The 21955-nt window shown below is 45.0% G+C and overlaps 2 protein-coding genes across 2 annotated transcripts in view; both read right to left on the bottom strand.

Moving 5' to 3' along the window:
• Window positions 12369–13744, bottom strand: LOC102171353 (histone H3.3C). The gene has a single exon (XM_005688875.3). The coding sequence runs from the start codon at window positions 13341–13343 to the stop codon at window positions 12933–12935; it is 411 nt and encodes a 136-aa protein (XP_005688932.1). The 5' UTR covers window positions 13344–13744; the 3' UTR covers window positions 12369–12932.
• PRKDC (protein kinase, DNA-activated, catalytic polypeptide) overlaps window positions 17428–21955 on the bottom strand; it is a 137834-nt gene continuing 133306 nt past the window's right edge. Inside the window, exons 82-87 of the mRNA XM_013969108.2 lie at window positions 21618–21707; window positions 21376–21447; window positions 21098–21299; window positions 20459–20647; window positions 19789–19928; window positions 17428–18249 (exon numbers count right to left, since the gene is read on the bottom strand). Of these exons, the coding sequence (XP_013824562.2) occupies window positions 18045–18249; window positions 19789–19928; window positions 20459–20647; window positions 21098–21299; window positions 21376–21447; window positions 21618–21707 (898 nt within the window). The 3' untranslated portion in view covers window positions 17428–18044. The remainder of the gene's footprint in view (window positions 18250–19788; window positions 19929–20458; window positions 20648–21097; window positions 21300–21375; window positions 21448–21617; window positions 21708–21955) is intronic.

The following is a 21955-nucleotide window of genomic DNA, read 5'->3' as shown; positions in this document are numbered from 1 at the left end:
ATTGGCGGACTTTCGGGTAGGGGGTGGGGCTTCCTCGGACGCACCGCCCTACCGGCGCGAGCGTTGCGATTGGCAGATGTTCCGGCTGGGGGCGGGGCTTCTTCGACGCACCGCCCCCCCACTCCGCGCGCGCGCCTTGCCCTACAGTTGAGATTAGCGCTGATGCTGGGAGGGATTGGGGGCAGGAGGAGAAGGGGACGACAGAGGATGAGATGGTTGGATGGCATCACTGACTCGATGGACGTGAGTCTGAGTGAACTCCGGGAGTTGGTGATGGACAGGGAGGCCTGGCGTGCTGCGATTCATGGGGTCGCAAAGAGTCGGACACGACTGAGCGACTGAACTGAACTGAACTGATGCTCGTGGAGAGGCGTGGTTTTCCTGCTAACTCGCGCCCCCTGGCGCTGATCTGAACCGTGGCGTCTGGCACGGGCAGCAGCTCCGGGGACGGATTTTCTGCGCTGCGGCCCCAACCTGTGGCTGGGCCCGGATTAACGGAGCACGCGCAGCCTTGCTGTCGGCTCCTGGCCAAGGAGCTGCTGGAAAGCCCGCGCGGGGTTTTCCAAATAAAGCTCGTCCGTGGTGTGCTTTGTCAGGCAAGGACCGACATTAATAATAAGGACCGAAATTAAAAATAAATGATAACCCCAAGTGGGCTATGAATTCAGCAAGCGGTGCTTAGGGAATGGTTGTAGCCGTGGATAGCCGGAGATAGGGGTCTTATTGCCCCATCTGCTGAGGCGGAGGCAGGGATGGGGTCGGGTTGGGGCTTAGTATCCAAAGCAGTTTTCAAGTTCAGAGACGCCAGAATCCCCGGGGACCTGCTACAGCCCGTGACTGGGTCTCGGACTCGGAAGGTACGGACTGGGGCCGGAGAACTTGCATTTCTGACAGGTTCTCAGGTGATGTTGCTTCCATCCCGCGTCATTTTGAGAACCGCAAGCAGAGCCTTTCCTTGGACCCTGCACATGAGTTTGCTTAAGTGTTCCAACACTTGGAGGCAGAGATTTTAAAGGAAATGTAATGGGAAGGGGGGGTTGGAGCTGAGGAGAGACATAATTAGTCTACAAACTCACCAGGAAGGCTGTTGTCTAAATAAAGGTGTCCATTGAAGAAAAAAACGACAATAGTGACTTGAAAAGCGTCAGCCTGGGAAGGAGGAAAGGATTCCGATTTGTACCCTCACCACTGTGGAGAATTCTCAGAGATGGGAATACCAGACCACCTGACCTGCCTCCTGAGAAACCTATATGCAGGTCAGGAAGCAACAGTTAGAACTGGACATGGAACAACAGACTGGTTCCAAATAGGAAAAGGAGTTAGTCAAGGCTGTATATTCTCACCCTGCTTATTTAACTTATATGCAGAGTACATCATGAGAAACCCTGGGCTGGAAGAAAGCACAAGCTGGATTCAAGATTGCCAGGAGAAATATCAATAACCTCAGATATGCAGATGATACCACCCTTATGGCAGAAAGTGAAGAGGAACTAAAAAGCCTCTTGATGAAGGTGAAAGAGGAGAGTTAAAAAGTTAGCTTAAAGCTCAACATTCAGAAAACAAAGATCATGGCACCTGGTCCCATCACTTCATGGGAAATAGATGGGGAAACAGTGGAAACAGTGTCAGACTTTATTTTGGGGGGCTCCAAAGTCACTGCAGATGGTGACTGCAGCCATGAAATTATAAGACACTTACTCCTTGGAAGGAAAGTTATAACCAACCTAGATAGCATATTCAAAAGCAGAGACATTACTTTTGCCAACAAAGGTCCGTCTAGTCAAGGCTATGGTTTTTCCAGTAGTCATGTATGGATGTGAGAGTTGGACTGTGAAGAAAGCTGAGCACCGAAGAATTGATGCTTTTGAACTGTGGTGTTGGAGAAGACTCTTGAGAGTCCCTTGGACTGCAAGGAGATCCAACCAGTCCATTATGAAGGAGATCAGCCCTGGGATTTCTTTGGAAGGAATGATGCTAAAGCTGAAACTCCAGTACTTTGGCCACCTCATGCGAAGAGTTGACTCATTGGAAAAGACTCTGATGCTGGGAGGGATTGGGGGCAGGAGGAGAAGGGGACGACCCAGGATGAGATGGCTGGATGGCATCACTGACTCGATGGACGTGAGTTTGAGTGAACTCCAGGAGTTGGTGATGGACAGGGAGGCCTGGTGTGCTGTGATTCATGGGGTTGCAAAGAGTCAGACATGACTGAGCGACTGAACTGAACTGAACTTGGTGGAAGTGGAGTTTGGTTTTCTGCTCTAAAAGCACTTTCTCATGCCTCTGTAAGAATACCAATATTTTGCACTTGATCCATTTTCCGTCTTTCCTGCCTAGTCCCTATTCTTTCAGCATATTGCATTTGAGTTTCACTCACTAAAGCACAAATGCTTTGTATAAAGATGTCCACACTGCGATTTTTGAAAAAGAAAGAAAGAAAGAAATGTCTAGGTAGACATTTCTACTGGGACTTCCCTGGTGGCTCAGCGGAAAGAAATTTGCCTGCAACTCAGGAGAGCCAAGAGACACAGTTTTGATCCCTGGGTTGGGAAGATCACCTGGAGTAGGAAATATTAACCCGCTCCAGAATTCTTGCCTGGAAAATTCCATGAACAGAGCAGCCTGATAGGCTGCAATCCATGAGGTCGCAAAGAGCATGCATGCACACACACACACACACACACACACACACACACACACAGATATTGCTAATACTATTATTGTCAACACTTAGCATAAGATACCCTGGACTCTAAATGTAGCTAGTTTAGGATTTAGAATATTGGGACTCTGACTGGGACACCACACAAATGGTTGCCTCAGTTAGGCCTAATGACACAGCTCAACAATCTCACTATGTCTTTCTTGGCTCTCAAAAGTTGCAAACAGACCGCTTCCTGATGCTTGAACTAAAGTCCCATTGCACTAACTTCTGGTCATTGTCACTTGAATGTCTGAGAGACTCTTTAACCTAAATTCTTCTCTTCCCAAAATAGCTTCCTTTTCAGAAATCTCCATCTCAGTGGCGGCACTGACATCCAGCCAGTAGCTCATACTGAAACTGTCACCCATACCAGCCTCTGACAGCTAAAGGATCATTGCCTCGATTTACCTCTATGTTTGTTTTGGAAGAATCTGATATTTGACAGAGGCTTTGCAGCTGTGCTTTCAGAGGTATGTAGTGATCAACTGCTCCAAACTGGCTCTGACTTGACCACAGGAATGCATCTCTGCAGATGAGACTTGGAGGTGTCCAAAAGTTACCATTGCTTCATTACTATGTTAAGATCTCCATCCAAGGACAGGGGTGGAGACTTGTACTCTGCTAGGCACAGTTCATGCTGTGTGCAAGCCCTGGCCACTCCACATACCACCCCCCCCCCCTGCCCCGCCTCACCTGGCTGCCCTCGCAAATCTCCATCCCCTTCCTGGTTGGTGGTTTAGTCGCTAAGTCGTGTCTGACTCTTGCAACCTCATGGACCTCAAGTAGCTTGCCAGGCTTCTCTGTCCATGGGATCCTCCAGGCAAGAATACTGGAGAGGGTTGCCGTTTCCTTCTACAGAGGATTGTCCCGACCCAGGAATAGAACCTGGGTCTCCTGCATTGCAGGCAGATTCTTTACCAACTGAGCTATGAGGGAAGCCCTTCCTAGAACCCCACTGACAAGTCTGCCTCCTACCCCTTAAACTTCAGTTCAGTTCAGTCGCTCAGTTGTGTCTGACTCTGCGACCCCTTGGGCTGCAACACACCAGACCTCCCTGTCCATTACCAACCCCCTGAGTTTACTCAAACTCATGTCCATTAAGTCAGTGATGCCATCCAACCATCTCATACTCTGTCATCCCCTTCTCTCACTTTCAATCTTTTCCAGCATCAGAGTCTTTTCAAATGAGTCAGTTCTTCACATCAGATGGCCAAAGTATTGGAGTTTCAGCTTCAGTATCAGTCCTTCCAATGAATATTCAGGACTGATTTCCTTCAGGATGGACTGATTGTATCTCCTTGCTCTCTAAGGGACTCTCAAGAGTCTTTTCCAACACCACAGTTCAAAAGCATCAATTCTTTGGCACTCAGCCTTCTTTACAGTCCAACTCTCACATTCATACATGACTACTGGAAAAACATTAGCTTTAACTATATGGTTAAAGTTATAACCATATAACTTATGCTGTCTAGGTTTGTCATAGCTTCTCAAGGAGCAAGCATCTTTTAATTTCATGGCTGCAGTCACTGTCTGCAGTGATTTTGGATCCTAATAAAATAAAATTCGTCTGTTTCGAATTTTTCCCCATCTACTTGCCATGGAGTGATGGGACTGGATACCATGATGTTTATTTTTTGAATGTTGAGTTTCAAGCCAGCTTTTTGGTCTCCTCTTTTCACCTTCAAGAGGCTCTTTAGTTCCTCTTCACTTTCTGCCATTAGAGTGGTATCATCTGCATATTTGAGGTGTTGATATTTCTCCTGGCGATCTTGTTTCCAGCATGTGATTCACCCAGTCTAGCATTTTGCATGATGTACTCTGCATAGAAGTTAAATAAGCAGGGTGACAATATATAGCCTTATCAAAATCCTTTTCCAACTTTGAACCAGTCTGTTTTTCCATGTCCGGTTCTGTTGCTTCTTGACCTGCATACAGGTTTCTGAGGAGACAGGTCAGGTGGTCTGTTATTCCCATCTTTTTTAAGAATTTTCCATGGTTTGTTGTGACCCACACAAAGACTTTAGCATAGTCATTGAAGCAGAAGTAGATGTTTTTCTGGAATTACCTTGCTTTATCTATGATCCGGTGGGTATTGGAGGTTTGATCTCTGGTTCCTCTGCCTTTTCTAAATCCAGCTTGAATATCTGGAAGTTCTTGTTTCACATATTATTGAAGCCTAGTTTGAAGAATTTTGAGCATAACTTTGCTAGCATGTGCGGAACAATATGGCAATTTGAACATTTTTTGGCATTGCCCTTCTTTGGGGTTGGAAAGAAAACTCATCTTTTCCAGTCCTGAGGCCACTCCTGAGTTTTCCAAATTTGCTGGCATATTGACTGCCACACTTTCACATCAACATCTTTTAGGATTTGAAATAATTCAGCTGGAATTCCATCACCTCCATCAGTTTTGTTCATAGTAATGCTTCCTAAGGCCCACTTGACTTCGCATTCTGGGATGTCTGGCTCTAGCTGAGTGACACCACCATTGTGGTTATCCTGGTCATTAAGACTTTTTTGGTATAGCTTTGTGTATTCTTGCCATCTCTTGTTAATCTCTTCTGCTTCTTCTGTTACATCCTTACAATTTCTATCTGTTATCATGCCCATTCTTGCATGAAATATTCCCTTGATATCTCTAATTTTCATGACGAGATCTCTAGTCTTTCCCATTCTATTGTTTTCCTGTCTTTCTTTGCATTGTTCGCTTAGGAAGGCTTTCTTATCTCTCCTTGCCATTTCCTGGATCTCTGCATTCAGTTGGATGTATCTTTCCCTTTCTCCCTTGCCTTTTGCTTCTCTTCTTTTCTCAGCTATTTGCAAAGCCTCCTCGGACAATCACTTGGCCTTCTTGCATTTCTTTTTCTTGGGAATGGTTTTGATCACCACCTCCTGAACAATGTTACAAACCTCTGTCCATAGTTCTATAGGCACTCTGTCTACCAGGTCTAATATCTTGAATCTATTCATCACCTCCACTGTATAATCATAAGAGGTTGATTTAGGTCATATCTGAATGGTCTAGTGATTTTTCCCTACTTTCTTCAATTTAAGCCTGAATGTTGCAATTTCCATGATACCTCAGTTGGTAAAGAATCCACCTGCAATGCAGGAGATCTGGGTTTAATCCATGGGTTGGGAAGATCCCCTGGAGAAGGGAAAGGCTACCAACTCCAGTATTCTGGCCTGGAGAATGCCATGGACTGTGTAGTCTTTGGGGTTGCAAAGAGTTGGGCATGACTGAGTGACTTTCATTTGTTGCAATAAGGAGCTCATGATCTGAGCCACAGTCAACTCCACGTCTTGTTTTTGCTGACTGAATAGAGGTTCTCCATCTTCAACTAGAAAGAATATAATCAATCTGATTTCAGTATTGCCCATCTCATGATGTCCATGTGTAGAGTCATCACTTGTGTGGTTGGACAAGGGTATTCGCTATGACCAGGGTGTTCTCTTGACAAAACCCTGTTAGCCTTTACCCTCCTTCATTTTGGACTCGAAGGCCAAACTTGGCTGTTATTCCAAGTATCTCTTGACTTCCTACTTTTGCATTCCAATCCTCTATGAAGAAAAGGACACCTTTTTTTGGTGTTAGTTCTAGAAGGTGTTGTAGATCTCGGAGTGAACTGAGGATGAGCTTGGTTCATTTCCAAGGCAAACCATTCAACATCACAGTAATCCAAGTCTATACCCCATCCACTAATACCAAAGAAGACCAATTCTATGAAGATCTGCAAGATCTTCTGGAACCAACCCGCTGGGGATCACTAACAGAACCTGAGAACTATCATGAGCACGTTTGGCTCTCCTGTCGAAGCCCTGTCTGTCCTGTGTTGAGTCTCTCCACCCATACTACTCCTCCATGGATGTATTTTAGGCCCCTGATTTATTTTACCCAGTCTACTCAGTGGCCTCATAAGCAGTATCCCCTGGTCCTGGACCACTCTTGCCCTCATCCGTGTGCATATAAGCAAACACAATCCATTCTCCACACAGATACCCAGGGATATGTGTGCTCTTCACGGGAGCCTTACATGCAGTTATTGGATGTGCATGGGGCTTCAGAGTCTTCACATTTGCTACTCCATTTCCTGAAAGGCTCTTGTCTCTGCCAAGCCAGTTTATATACAGTTCCTGAAAATTGTTGAAGCTGGGAGATCCGCACATGGAGGTTCACTATAATATTCCTTGATATATTTGAAAATAATAATTTTTTTATCTCAATTGAGGTTTAAAAAAACAAGACAAAGTGAACTTGAACCTGTTCTCAGTTTCCTTGAACTCCTAGGAGGCTGAACCTCCCTGTTCTTCATTTTCACAAACCCTATGCTCCTTTGATGATGTTACAATACTCATAACCTAAATAATTATCATCTGGCTCCACCTATGTAAAGCAGTACCATTTCTGTCTTCTTGACCTTTATATCCAAAGCACTTCACAGTTTCTTCCACATATAAAGCACTCAAATAAATACTAGATATGAACGAATAAATGAACTAATAATTAGTAAGTAAACTTGCCTAAGGGTACAGAGCTAGTAATGTTTAGAATTAGACTCGAGTGTGACACCTAGGTCTAAGTTCTCTACATTATGCCATTCATAACGCAGTGTAATTATGAGGAGTTTACAATTGAACCAACAGACATTAACCCTGATACTCAAACTGCCCTGGACTCTAACCCTTTTCCTGGTCTTAACTAACCCTGAACCTAAACATCGCTGATATTTATCCTCACTCTAATGCTGACCCTAACTCATACCCTGAATCTCACCCTGACCCACACTTACCATAACCCTGAACTGATCACAATACTCACTCTTTACCCAGAGCTTGACACCGACCCTGAACCTGACACTGAAACTTAACCCGACCTTGACCTGTGATCCTGACCCTCCTAAGACAGTAACTGCAGCCATCAGTATGACTCTCACCCTAACACCCAACACTGACCATGATGACCCAGACCCTCATGTGACCCTACCCTCACTCCAGCACTGACCCACACCTAAACTGGACCCTCATGTCACCCAGCCCTAATCCTGAACCTAACCCTTGGCCTTATTGTAATCCTAACGTTCAGGAGTAAGTCAAGGCTGTATTTTGTCACCTGCTTATTTAACTTACATGCAGAGTACATCATTCGAAATGCCGGGCTGGATGAAGCCCAAGCTGGAATCAAGATTGCCAGGAGAAATATTAACAACTTCAGATATGCAGATGACACACTTATGGCAGAAAGCGAAGAACTAAAGAGCCTCTTGATGAAAGTGAAGAAGGCGGAAAAGTTAGCTTAAACTCAACATTCAGAAAAAGAAGATCATGGCATCTGGTCCCATCACTTCATGGCAAACAGATGGGGAAACAGTGGAAACAGTGAGAAACTTTTTTTTTTTTTTTGGCTTCAAAATCACTGCAGATGGTAACTGCAGCCGTGAAATTACAAGATGCTTGCTCCTTGGAAGGAAAGTTATGACCAACCTAGACAGCATATTAAAAAGCAGAGACATTACTTTGCCAACAAAGTTCTGTCTAGTCAAAGCTATAGTTTTTCCAGTGGTAATGTATGGATGTGACAGTTGGACTATAAAGAAAGCTGAGTGCCGAAAAATTGATGCTTTTGAACTGTGGTGTTGGAGAAGACTCTTGAGAGTCCCTTGGATTCCAAGGAGATCCAACCAGTCCATCCTGAAGGAGATCAGTCCTGAATATTCATTGGAAGGACTGATGCCGAAGCTGAAACTCCAATACTTTGGCCACCTGATGCAAAGAACTGACTCATTGGAAAAGACCTTGATGCTGGGAAAGACTGAAGGCGGGAGGAAAAGGGGACGATAAAGGATGAGATGGTTGGATGGCATCACTGACTCAATGGACATGAGTTTGAGTAGGCTCTGGGAGTTGGTTATGGACAGGGAACCCTGGCATGCTGCAGTCCATGGGGTTGCAGAGTTGGACATGACTGAGCGACTGAAGTGAACTGAACTGAATGTTCATACATGCTAATTCTTACTCTCAGCTGTACCTTGAAGCTAACCTAAGCCTGTATGAGACTTGACCATGAGTCTGACCCTAAATGTTCCTGACCTTAACCCTATGCTGGCTTGAATAGTAGTCCCCAAAACATGTATCTAATACCAGTACTTGTGAATGTAACCTTACTGGGAAATAGGGCCTTTGCAGAGAATTAAGGATCTCAAGATGAGATATGCTGAACACCGTTGCATTGTGGGAGAAGCATGTACTAGTTTGATTAGTAATATACGTTGAAACATGGAAAAGGAGAAAGCACAGGTATGGAGGAAGTGAACATGAAGACAGAGGCAGAGACTGGAGTGATGCCATCACAAGCCCAGGAATGGCAAGGGGACCAGAAACTGCAAGAGACCAAGGAGGCTCCTCCTCTGGAGCATTTGGAGAGGGTATGGCCACGCCCACACCTAGGTTGCAGACTTCTGACATCCGCAACTGTGAGAGAATACACTTCTTTTGGTTTAAGCTAACTAGTTTGTGTCAATTTGTTACACAGACCTAAGAACTAATACACACCCTCATTCACCATAAGTGAATCTAACATTTGCCATGGCCGAGCCTTCTCCCTTGTTGTGGTTCAGTTGCTCAGTCGTGTCCTACTCTTTGCCACCCCATGGATTGCAGCATGCCAGGCTTCCCTGGCCTCCACTATCTCTCGGAGTTTGCTCAAACTCATGTCCATTGAGTCAATGATGCCATCACCATTATACCCACCCTAACATGAAACTGACCTCAATCCTCATACAGACCAGAACTTGACCTTTACCCTGACCCTATGACCTTCACACTCACTTCGGGCTAGATTTTGACCATCTTCCTAACCCTGATAATCACCCTGATACTGAACAGAACTTTGACATTGACCCTGATCTAGATCCTCATCCTAAACTTAACCTTGACACTGATTCTGCCATTTACTACTGCCATAACCTTGACCCTACTGCCATGACCTTGACCCTAACCATGAAGATCCTGATGACCATATACCTCACAATGAACATCTCGTCAGCTCTGACCCTTGTCCTCACCTCCTCACCAAAATCCTGAACCTGTCCTGACCGCATGAGCTTGAATCTCATCTGCTGCTTGATTCTTCCCGATTGTCCCTGACCTTTACCCGCATAATGACCCTGAAACTGACCTTGGATCACACACTCCAAGTACCCTAAATCCAATTTTGACCTTGACCTTCAGTCTGACTCTAAACTGGACTCCGCGCCTAAGTCTTACTCTGGCCTTTGAATGGTGTTTGTTGAAACAGTGTGTTTAACAGTGTTAGGAGAGTGTTCATCAGTATTGAGATGTTAGGGACATTGTGTTTACATGTACATGGCATGGCTGCCCCTTTATTAAATGATATATCATAATTCAGTGTATTTAAAACTGGTGGGTGCCTTACTATGGATAGAAGTATATGTGTGAAACATACTTTGTTTCCCCTCCAGCTTTATTGAGATATAGGTATACAAAAAAAACTGGGCATAATTAACGTATTCAATAGGGTGAGTTATTTACTTCCTTCTTTACTGAAGTGTACGAACCTCTGTGTTTAAGCAACCTGCTAAGTCACTTCAGTCATGTCCAACTCTGTGCGACCCTGTAGACGGCAGCCCACCAGGCTCCCGTCCCTGGGATTCTCCAGGCAAGAACACTGGAGTGGGTTGCCATTTCCTTCTCCAACCTAGGTGTATACTATTTTTTGGAATTAAAAATTGTTTTTAGCTGTATGTTTGCACGTTCATCCTTTTACTGTATCTGTATATGTACAATTTTTATAACTGAAATATGCTGAAATATGCTATAAGGTACATGTGTTACTGGTTATGCTTCTATACCTATGAAACTGTGTACAGCAGTGTATCTTGCATGTACTACATTGCTGAGTTATATGTTGAAACCTTTTCAAGAGGGCTATGGAGAGTGACGTCACAGCAAGATGGTGGACTAAGAGTTTTCTATTGTTATCCTCCCAAAGAATAAATATTTGGACAATCACCCACTGATAAGGGTACCTCTTTTGGAGTCCTGATTCCAGCAGTGAAGTTTCATCACTTCTCTGGAGCAAAAAATCTGAGAACAGATGTATTGAAAGGGTAATAAGAACGGTTAATTACCGTTGGATTAACTTACTATCTCTAGTACTTTGTGAATCTTTGGGATTTTTTTTTGTATATATGATCATGTTTTCTGTTAGTTGTCTGATAGTTTCATTTCTTCTTTCCTAATTTGAGTCCTTTTTTCTTGTCTGACTGCTCTGACTAGAACATTCAGCAGTGTTGAAAGTGGGCACCCTTCTCTTGATCCTGACCTCAGAACATTTTCTCTTTCACCAATGAGTAGAATGTTACCTGTGGATTTTCATAGATGTCCTTTGTCAGGTTGATTAAGTTTCCTTCTAGTCTTGGTTTGCCATGTGATTTTTATCTTGAAACTGTATTGAATCTGTCAAATACTTTTTTGCATTGAGATGAACCTGTTTTTCCCTTTGTGTGTTAATGTTATGCATCACAACAATGGGTGTTAGATGCTGAAGCAACCCTGTAGCGCTGGGATGGCACCATGTGCCTGTGAGTAATCCTTAGTGCTGCTGGACTCCATTTCTGAGTGTTTTATCGAGGATTTCTGCATCACTGTCCGTAAGGGATATTGGTCTACTGTTTATAGAGTCTCTGGCTTTGTTTTGTTTTGTTTTGTTTGAGTCTCTGGCTTTGAAGGTAATGCTGGGTTCCTGGAATCAGTTCCCTTTCTGATATTTTTTGGAAGCATTTGAGGATTGGTGTTAACTCCTTTTTCAGTGTTTGGTAGAATTCACCAGTATACTGTCTGCTTCTTTTGGCTGGGGGGGGGGGTGGTTTTTAATTACTAATTAAGTCTCATTGCAGATCTGTTCAGATTTTCTATTTCTTGAGTCAGTTTTGGCAATTTATATTTCTAGGAATTTTTTTTTTTAATCTTTAATTCTTACATGCGTTCCCAAACATGAACCCCCCCTCCCACCTCCCTCCCCATATTTCTAGGAATTTTTATTTCTGTAAGGCTGATGTCTCCACTTTCTTTTTTTTTTGAATAAACAAGTTTATTTGTAAATTTAGTCAACATATATAATTGATCTAAAAACTTCAATAGAAGGATAAATTTTAAACCACTTGGAAAGCCATCTCTATGAAGTGATTTTCCTAGAATCTATGCCACATGAACACCATTTTAACTGGCAGAGGTTCCATAAGCTGAAGCTGTGTCCCTCCCCCACAGCAAGTTTACCCTAACAGTTATAATACAAACCCCACAAGGAAAAAAAGTTCAGTATTGTTCCTCCTTGGTAGAGAAAAGTTCAACCTAGTTATCAGACCAATCACAACACAAAGAAAAGCTGCGCTAACTACTATATTAGTAACAGATGCTGCTGCGGTGAATAACTTGTATTATAGTCTAGAGCCCTTATAAATAAATCCCCCTCCCTGTTAGTGTTTGCATTATCAGCTAGAGGGTTAGTTTAACACGTGGTAGAACGAGGAGTTATGCAAGGCATAACACACAAAGCATTTCACTACATACACAAGTGCAGTCTACTCAGGAGAAAACCTATTGGTCTCTCAATCACACACCCTAAAGACAACACTCCCCAGCACATGTCAATGTAAAACATTTAATTGAAAAATGTTGACACTACAATATATAAAATAGCTATTATAAATGCATATAGTGTATTCTATAGCTGCCAGGTTTTTTTTTTTTAAAGGAAATTGTAAGTTACACTGTGGTTAAGACTTATATCTTTGCTCCTGAAAACGCCCACATTCTAACAGTGATTTATGGTCAGACTTAACAGTCCCAATTGTTAAACACTTGGATCAAGTCATAACCAGTTTTATTGCAAAAGGACCCTGTACACATTTATCAATTCTAGTACCTTAATAGCTACTCAACAAATCATTAACACAGAAACGTGCATCATGAGAAGCAAGAAATATCACCTATCCCTTCTGCATATTAGCAACTTGTCACCCCTTAGCAACAGTGCTCACATCACTCAGGTTTGTGAACAGTCACTTTTCGCCTTCATCCTGAGAGAAAGATGGAATGACTTAAGTACAAATGCAACATATTATAAACAATTTCTTACCAAAAAAAGGCACAAATTAAACCAAAGTATTTTACAGAAATGTACTACAAAACACCATAAAAACCGCCTTCACTTAAGCTCTCTCTCCCCGTATCCGGCGAGCCAACTGGATGTCTCTGGGCATGACGGTTACTCTCTTAGCGTGGATGGCACACAGATTAGTATCTTCAAACAAGCCCACCAGGTACGCTTCGCTAGCCTCCTGCAGCGCACCGATGGCGGCACTCTGGAACCGCAAGTCAGTTTTGAAATCCTGGGCGATCTCCCTCACCAGCCTCTGGAAAGGCAGTTTCCGGATCAGAAGCTCGGTGGATTTCTGGTGACGACGGATTTCTCGAAGCGCAACAGTCCCGGGCCTGTAGCGATGAGGTTTCTTCATCCCGCCGGTAGAGGGGGCGCTTTTCCTGGCTGCTTTTGTGACCAGCTGCTTGCGGGGCGCTTTCCCACCCGTTGACTTCCGAGCAGTCTGCTTGGTTCGAGCCATTTTCTTTTACCCAACGCCGAAGTTTTAGGCCGCTTCTCCGACCGCCGCGCCGCTGCTGCTGCCCAAAGAGCAGCAATAGCTCAGCTACGGGAAAAACTTCCAACGAACGGAAGAACTCCTTCCAACGAACAACCAAACCGCTCTGCGCTCCACTTTCGTTTCTGATATTAGATATTTGCGGGTTTGTCTTTTTTTTCTGAATCAGTCTAGGTTTATCAATGGGCTGTTCAAAGAATCAGTGTTTTGCTTGCTGCTGCTTTTTGTGCTTTTTTTTACTGGCACCAAGTTTAGTTTGTTCTTTTTCTTAGTCTCCTAAACATGTAGCATTAGGTTACTTATTTGCAATCTTTCTTTTCTAATATAGGCGCTAAAATGTGATGAAATAAAAATTTCTACCTGAAGGCAGGACAAGAACTAAACAAAAATGTCTTTGTTCAGGCCTCCTCCCTCCCTGCCGTCCCTTTAGTGTATAGACAGATGTAGGGTGTGTCTGGAGAAGGCAATGGCACCCCACTCCAGGACACTTGCCTGGAAAATCCCATGAAGGGAGGAGCCTGGAAGGCTGCAGTCCATGGGGTCGCTGAGTCAGACAGACTGAGTGACTTTACTTTCACTTTTCACTTTCATGCATTGGAGAAGGCAATGACAACCCACTCGGGTGTTCTTGCCTAGAGAATCCCAGGGACAGGGGAGCCCGGTGGGCTGTGGTCTATGGGGTCGCACAGTCGGACACGACTGAAGCAACTTAGCAGCAGCAGCAGCAGGGTGTGTCTGATCACACGTTAACTACAGCTCCTTCAAGGTGGAGTGCCTGCTCAGCCATCAAGATCAGTGTTTCTTTTCCTTCTGATGCTAACAGTGTAACTTAAAAACAACAATGTTCTTTCCCAGCTCTGTAAGGGGTCAGGGTGACATGCTCTCCTTTGTACATGCTTACCTGGGCTACATATCCTTTGTGAACTTTATAGAAAATATCGGTATGCCATTTTCATATACCATCCTTTGTCTCAAAAAATGGAATTCAAGATTAGAAACAACAAAAACTAGTAAAAATTACAAAACACTGCTGAAGGAAGTTAAATAAAAGGAAAGACACCGTGTTCGTGGATTGGAAGATTTACTATTGTTAAATATCAAACCACTTGGTTAAGAATCCACCTTGCAGGGGTCAGCCCCGGACCCCACCCACTTCTGCTCTCGCCCCTAACAGCATGGCACAGGCTGCTGCTCCTTGCTCCAAACAAGATGCAGAATGAGCTGTGGGAGGCTTCACACATCCCAGGGAAGCCCAGTCCAGCCTAATGACCTTGAGCAATGCTGTCACTGGCTGGCAGACATGAGAGACATAAGTGACAACAGAAACAGCTCATGCACAGAGTTTCAATGAATGCCTCTGAGGGAAGCTGGCACTGAATTCCATTTTAAATGGACGAGGCTGTCACATTATTGAAGTGATTCTCTGAACTCTCCAGGCCCAGAGTGCTGTGCTGACGGAGAGGTTCAACAATCCAGAGAAGAAAACCTGCAGGAGACTCACAAACGTTTTACTTTCTTAATGAGGCCATGTGGCTATCATGTTGATGTTTGGCAGAAACCAACACCATTCTGTAAAGCAATTATCCTTCACTTAAAAAACAAAAATGTTTTTAAAATGGTGAAAATGGAAAAAAAAATAAAGAAGAAAATGCAGCATTCTTGTATTTCTGCACATCTAACACTGTTAATTAGCTCGGTTTCTTAGAAAAGAATCTGCCTGCCAATTCAGGGGACACAATAGAGGCAGGTTTGATCCCTGGGTGGGGAAGATCCCCTGAAGAAAGAAATGCAACCCACTCCAGTATTCTTGCCTGGAAAATCCCATGGACAGAGGAACCTAAAGAGCTACAGTCCATGGGGTCGCAAAAGGATTGGACACGATTGAGCAATTAAAATGACAACAGCCAGTGTTAATTACGGACACGCTTACAGCAGGCTGGGTGATAGCACACTGGAGCTGAGGCAGCTTGGAGGGTCTCCCCCAGCCCAGGCTCGGGCAGAGTAAGATCGAGGTGGAAACTGCTTCTGATCAGCCGGCCAGAACAGGACAATCATGAGGTCAGAACCCTCAGGGTCAGCAGCACTGTGACTGTATTACTGTTGCTGTCACACAGTCACGGGCTGTAACCTAGCGCTGGCCAACTGTTTTGAAAATAAATTCTACAGTCATAGATTCAGTCTGTAGAACAATTTTTTGGGGTACTACTTCACAAAAGCCACACCTACTTTACAGTCAATCAAAAGCGCCCTGTTTATATAGCAATTTTCCCCAACAGCTGGAGATAACTATCTTTTCTTCAATTCCAGGATAGCAGGGTTCTTTCCTAAACTGTATTCTAGTACTAGATTTCTTTATTTATTTATTTGGCTACACCGTGCAGCCTGTGGGAATCTTAGTTCCCTGAACCAGGGCTTGAACCTATGCCCCCTGCACTGGGCACACAGAGTCTTGGCTCCTGGACCACCAGGGAAGTCCCTCCAGTGGTAGAGAGTCTGCTGGGAGGCAGTGGCAGTGATCTTGGGCAAAGACCATAAAGACAGGAACCAGGGAGAGGTGCAGGACAAGAGGGGACATGGCGGGAGACACTTAGGATGTGACCGCCACACATTGGCATCCAGGAGCTTGTGGGAGTCACGCTGGATGCACACAAGCCTGGACTGGCAGCACCCTAACCGTGGGTGCCAGCCGTCCACTGGAGCACAGACTCTGATAAACAGAAGCCCTCACTCGCAGCACTTGCTGACTTTCTGAGTGAGCTTAACAATTCGCTGGCAAAATTCCTGATGTTCTGAATGTTGCTCGTGTGGTTGGGAACAAGAGGGCTCTGGCACACCACTGATCTGAACTCCGTTTCAAGAGGCCCAGGTGGACAACACCAGTCTGTTTTCAAATTCACGATGCCAAACAAAGTTTAAAGGGCAACTCGCCTACATTTTATTACAACCAAAGAGTGACCGATTCTGAATTATATAGGGTAGAGCTCAAAAGCCTCACAACTGAACATGGTGTAAGTGTGTGTTTTTCTATAACTAATGTTTTGCAAGGAGAAAATTTGGAGATAAACATCTGTAAAGAAGTTCTCATAGCATTGAGGGAACAGTACTTCTGACTCCCTTGTGTTTATTTATTAATTTTCTGAAAGCCACTGGGTAACAGATGGTGTCACAGCTGCAGACAATAAAGAGATCCTTTTCGTTCATCTACACTGTCAGTCCGTGATTACCCCTGCCAGCAGCAATAGGAACAACCCTTAATCTCTCCAAGGAGGGACCTGCGATTTTACAGTGTTGTGATTCAAAGTGTTGAGACAACAATTAGAAATCTGCAAGCTTGTCCATACATATACAAACATGCTTATCTCTTTAGCTAGAAGTGGAGAATATGGCCCACACTTAAATATTATTTCACAATAATTAAAGTGAAAATAAAACTGAAGGACAAATGGTCTTCCAAACTCTTCCCCCCAAAAAAGAATCAACCTTGCAATACAGGGGATGTGGATCTGATCCCTGGTCAGGGCACTAAGATTCACCATTTCCCCAAATCATCAAAGAGTCTGTGATTAGAAATGTTTGGAAAGCTGTAACACAAAGCTCAAGTCAGCCTGAAACAGGCTCCAGCTAGGGAGGCGTGGGGACTGAGGCTGGTGAGTGGACAGGAGGCTGTTCCCATCCTGCATTTCATAACCTGACCCGGCTGCCCCAGAATCATGCTTTATCTCCAAGGAGGACTTATTTCAAGCAAGGGTTTTTCTTCATGTTCCTAGAACGGGAATTTCAAGTGCCAGGCCTACGCAGACTTCCCGAGTTTGGGATGCAAAGCTCCTGTACCCACCTTCCAGCTGTGACCAGAGTAGCAAAGGTAGCAAAGCTAAGACCAGAGCTTTCTCATCCCTCAACACTTTACCTTCTAGAGGACAAGGCTATCCTAAAATGTCAAAGCTAGAGGGGAAAAATGTGAAAGAGAAAACCTACAAAAATATCCTACAATGTCAAACACAATCACGTCAAATCACAATCAAGGAGAAAATTTGGGGATAAACGTCTATAAAGTTCTCATAGCACTTAGGGAACATCATTTCTGACTCCCTTGTGTTTATTTATCAATTTTCTAAAGCCACCGGGTTAACAGATGGTGCCACAATTCCAGACATCAATAAAGAGATTCTTTCCATTCACACATTACACAACCATGTGTAAATATAATAAGCCACAATCTCACCCTGACCTGTTCATATTCTTGTGCTGCTGATACAACCCAACATCCCATCAGTTACTCTCACAAAGTCTGCGGGACAAAGTCTTCTGGGCGTAATTTCCGAGGCACGTGGGATGCTAACACACACCACTAACGTTGACAGCTGTTCATCCGGCCATAGCACCTGTTTGCTGTGCCATGATTCGGTGCTTGCATGAGATTGGATACACCTGCCCTTCTATGTCCACTGTGATCCTGAGCTCATCCTTGACCACGGCCTAGTCCCTGACTCGGGTCGGCATTCACTTCATCATGAGCTGGATTAAACTGTGATACGAGAGGAAGTCACACACAGACACCTGCTCTCTGGGGCTTTGGGAAGATGAAGTCACTGGTGGCTTGGATCAGAGTTCAGGACGGTCTCTAAACACACACACAGGGGCCCTGTCTGCTGCCTCTGGGGGATCTCACATCCAGGGCTCCCACCCTTCCCAAGTTCTGCCAAGGATGTTGGGGTCAGTTGCCTGGTCAACCAGGCACCTCACTTGGGCCTCTTCTGAAAGTCCACTTTTAGGCTCCTGGGCACGAACGCTGTGCTCTCGGCTTCCTTGTGCCACAGCGACATAGTCTCTGAAGGCAGGCTCCTTCTCATGGCCCAGGAGAAGCTCATCACTGGAAAAAAGATCAAGCAACACAAAGACACAAACTGCAGGTTATTTCTCCAGTCCAAACCAGACACTCCATCTGGTCACACAACATACTCTCTGCTGCTCATTGTCCTCAACGTCAAGATTCCATCCGTAGGAAAACAGAACACTGCTGGGAACATCTGTCTGCAAGTGTGTGGGTGTGTGTGTGATCCTCACCAACAGCTTGTTATATTCCAGTTTCTGATTATATTAATAGCAATCCTAGTGGGTGTGGAGTCTCACTTGCATTTATCTGATGACTAATGATTTTAAGCATCTTTCCACTTGTTTATTGGCCATTTGTCTATATTCTTTTATAGAAATGTCTGTTCAAGTCCTTTGGTCATTCTTTTCATTGCGTGGTCTTTTTATTCAGCTCTAAGAATTTTTTCATGGATTCTATACACAAGTTCGTTATTAGCTATATGACTTTCAAATGTCTTACCCCATTCTGTGGACTGTATTTTTACTTTCCTGATGGTATCCTTTGAGGCACAAAGTTTTTAATTTTGATGAATTTATGCTTTTCTTTCTCCTTCTCTTGTTTGTGCTTTTGGTTTTAGACTTAAGAATGTCAAATGTCATTGCCAAATCCAAGGTCCAAAAGATTTACCCCTATGTTTGCTTCTAAGATTTTATAGTTTTAGCTCTCACAGGTAGGTCTTTGATCCGCTTTGAATTAACTCTGTATATCGTTTGGGGTGCGAGTTCCACCTTCATTCCTTTTAGTGATCTTTGCTGGAAAGATCACTGAATGGTCTTGGCATCTTTGTCAAAAAACAACTGACCACGGTCACCATTTACCATTAACGGGAAAGTCCAATTTTCTTCCTTCTTGTGAATCATTTCTGCAAATCTGTATCTGTTGCAGACCTCAACCAGAAAAACCTGAAAGCTAGGTTAAAGGCACCTGATCTGCATGCCCATTAATGAGCCGCCACTATGCTCTGTGCACCCAAGGGCTCTGCCACCAGGGCCGCATTTGTCCTGAGAAAAGACAGGAGCAAAGGTAAACACATCTCCTCATGCAGGCAGAGATGTTCATGCGACAGTCCAGGACTGTGGTGAGGGGGCCCAGGCTGACTGGTGTGTGCATGTGTGTGTGCGCGTGTGGTGTGAGTGTGGGTTTCAGAGTCAGGACCTCACTGGGCTGACGGGGTGTGTGTGTGTGGGGGGGTGTGGTATGTGTTGTGTGTGTTTATGAGTCAGAACCTTGCTGGGCCGACTGGTGTGTGCCTGTGTATGTGTGGTGTGAGTGTGGGTTTCAGAGTTAGGACTTTGCCGGGCTGACCGGGGTGTGGGGCATGTGTGTGTGTTTTAGTCAGGACCCGGCCAGGCAGTGAGAGGTGGCCTCTGCATGCTGTACCCCGCCATTGTCAGTGGGGGTGACAGGCTGATGGCATAGGCTGAGTACATACACATACACACACACACACACACACACACACAAATATGTTTAGAGATTCTCTCGGGAACAGCAGCATGTTGGTGTGTGTGTGTTTTTCCACAAATAAATGCTTACCAGGTAATAACTGCTGGATTGGCACCTGCTAGCTTTCTCTTAGCATAATGAATCTTCTGCCGTGGATACCAATTTTGTTCAGTTACATTTATTTCTTGAATCCACGATCCTCCTTTTCTCAGCATTGTCTGTTCAAAATTCTGAGGGAAAGGAACATGATTTTCTCTGCTTAATGGTACATACAGTCACATTCAAACAGACCCAACAGGTAGTGATCTCAAAATAAACCGAGTCTCCAGCCGGGAAGGGCTCTGCAGCTCTTTGCGCACACTCTCCCTGCAGCACACGTGACGGTGATGCTGACCACGAGGGTCTACACTTGGGCTTACCGCGGCCCTCCCTGAGGAGGGGTCACTGCTGCGCTTCCTCCTGGGGGCTGAGCAGAGAAGGACGCTGACCTTGTGTGGAACAGACTCAAAACTAAAACTTGTCTAAAAGAAACCAAACCCCATCACCAAAGGATTACAAATACTCTCAAGTCTAACAGTGTCCTCCAAATAAAAGGCAGGTCTCTTGTCTAATTTTCAAGCTAAATGATCCCAAATGTTAACTTTGAGAGCTGTACAGAACCAAGTAAGTACTTTGGTAAACACATCCCCACCAGGAGACAGGAAAGGCGGTCAGTCATGAGCACGCTGGAACAAAGCTGCAAAGAGGGGAGAACCACCACCTTCCAGTCAAAGGACGGCTCCTTCACGAACACGTCCATGGTGGTGGTGAGCAGATCGGTGCGCGAGCGGAAGGCCCTCAGTGCACACACCATGACGCTGCTCATGAGCCCCGTCTCCTTCAGTGGTGACATCAGGTTGATGAACTGGCGAGTCAGCCGGAAAGGCATCAGCTCAGGGACCCGCAGAACCTAAAGAGCAAACAAGATGCACGGCGGATGAGTGAGGCCTCCTGCAGCTGTCGCTCACGCATGCAGGGCACATCTGCTCCCCTCTTCTTGGAACTGGCCACATGGGTGTGAGGTCACCGCGCCCTGGAGCAACCACACGGTCTGTGCGTGCAGCCACACAGCCCAGAGACGGAGAGCTGGAGTCTGACATCAGGAAAGGTGTGCATCTCATCCACGCAAGACATTCTGATGAGCCTCCTACCCTTTTACAGGAGCAAGTGATGTAATTAATCTATCAGCACATCGTCCACAACCACCTGAAAAAGGCTGATACAAAGCTGAGACTCTCCCATTTTGCAAGAATGACCGCTTTAATGATCACGGCAGGCCAACTGTCCATAGAGGGGTGTCCATAGAGGGGTCGCAAAGCTGACGACAGGTCCACCCCAGCACAGAGCAGGGCGAGCTCACCTGGGTGGCAGAGCCGAATGCATGTCCGAAGTCAATCCCGATCACGCCGCCTGTCTCCAGGCTCACCATGAAGTTGTTCAGATGCCGGTCTCCGATGCCCAGAACCCAGTGGCCGATGCACAGGAGTGCGTGGGAGGTGGTGAAGTGGTTGCGAAGGGCCAAGAAGGCCTCAGGGCCAGTGCTCATCTTCAGGAAGGCCCGCCTACAGGGGACGGTCATGTGGCCTCTGCCCGAACCCTGCCCCTCCCCCACAGGTGTAAAGTCAGAAAAGCACTTACTTTAAGAGATCTGCAGGCACTTTACTTTCTCTTTTCCTAAAAGATGTGACTGCTTCAGTGCGATTAGCTGCTCTACAATTTAATCATAGGAAATGTCTGATTAGATCAAACTTCTCATGACTTAAAATTTAAAATTTTTGTTAAATTGAAGCTCCAAGGCAAAATTTTCTCAGAAACAAAGTGAATGTACAACTTTGAGAAGGATGAACTAGTTGGAATGAGGGGATGAGAATACCACGTACTTGAACATGAGGGGATAGGCCCCAGGGTCACACTTTCCCACCATCGTGATCAGCCATTCTCTGTACTCAGATGCGGGCGCCCGGGGGTCACTAACATGCAGGAGAAAGAGAACCAATGTTAGGAAGGTATCGAGGGCAGCTGATTTCAGAGGCCCACCAGCAGGGACTCACTGCAAAGTAGTGAAGAGGCAGGAAAAACAAATATGACTTAAATCATATTTAATATTAACACTGCATTCCTGCCACCCTGGGCCAAGAACTTCAACATACACTATTCATTCTGAATCACTCCTCAAAACCCATGGCTACTTCCTGTGCAAAAATGCAGGGATAGACTA

Source organism: Capra hircus, chromosome 14 (genome assembly GCF_001704415.2).
Source record: "Capra hircus breed San Clemente chromosome 14, ASM170441v1, whole genome shotgun sequence".
Taxonomy (NCBI): Eukaryota; Metazoa; Chordata; class Mammalia; order Artiodactyla; family Bovidae; genus Capra; species Capra hircus.
This window is presented reverse-complemented; position numbering and strand designations above follow the sequence as displayed.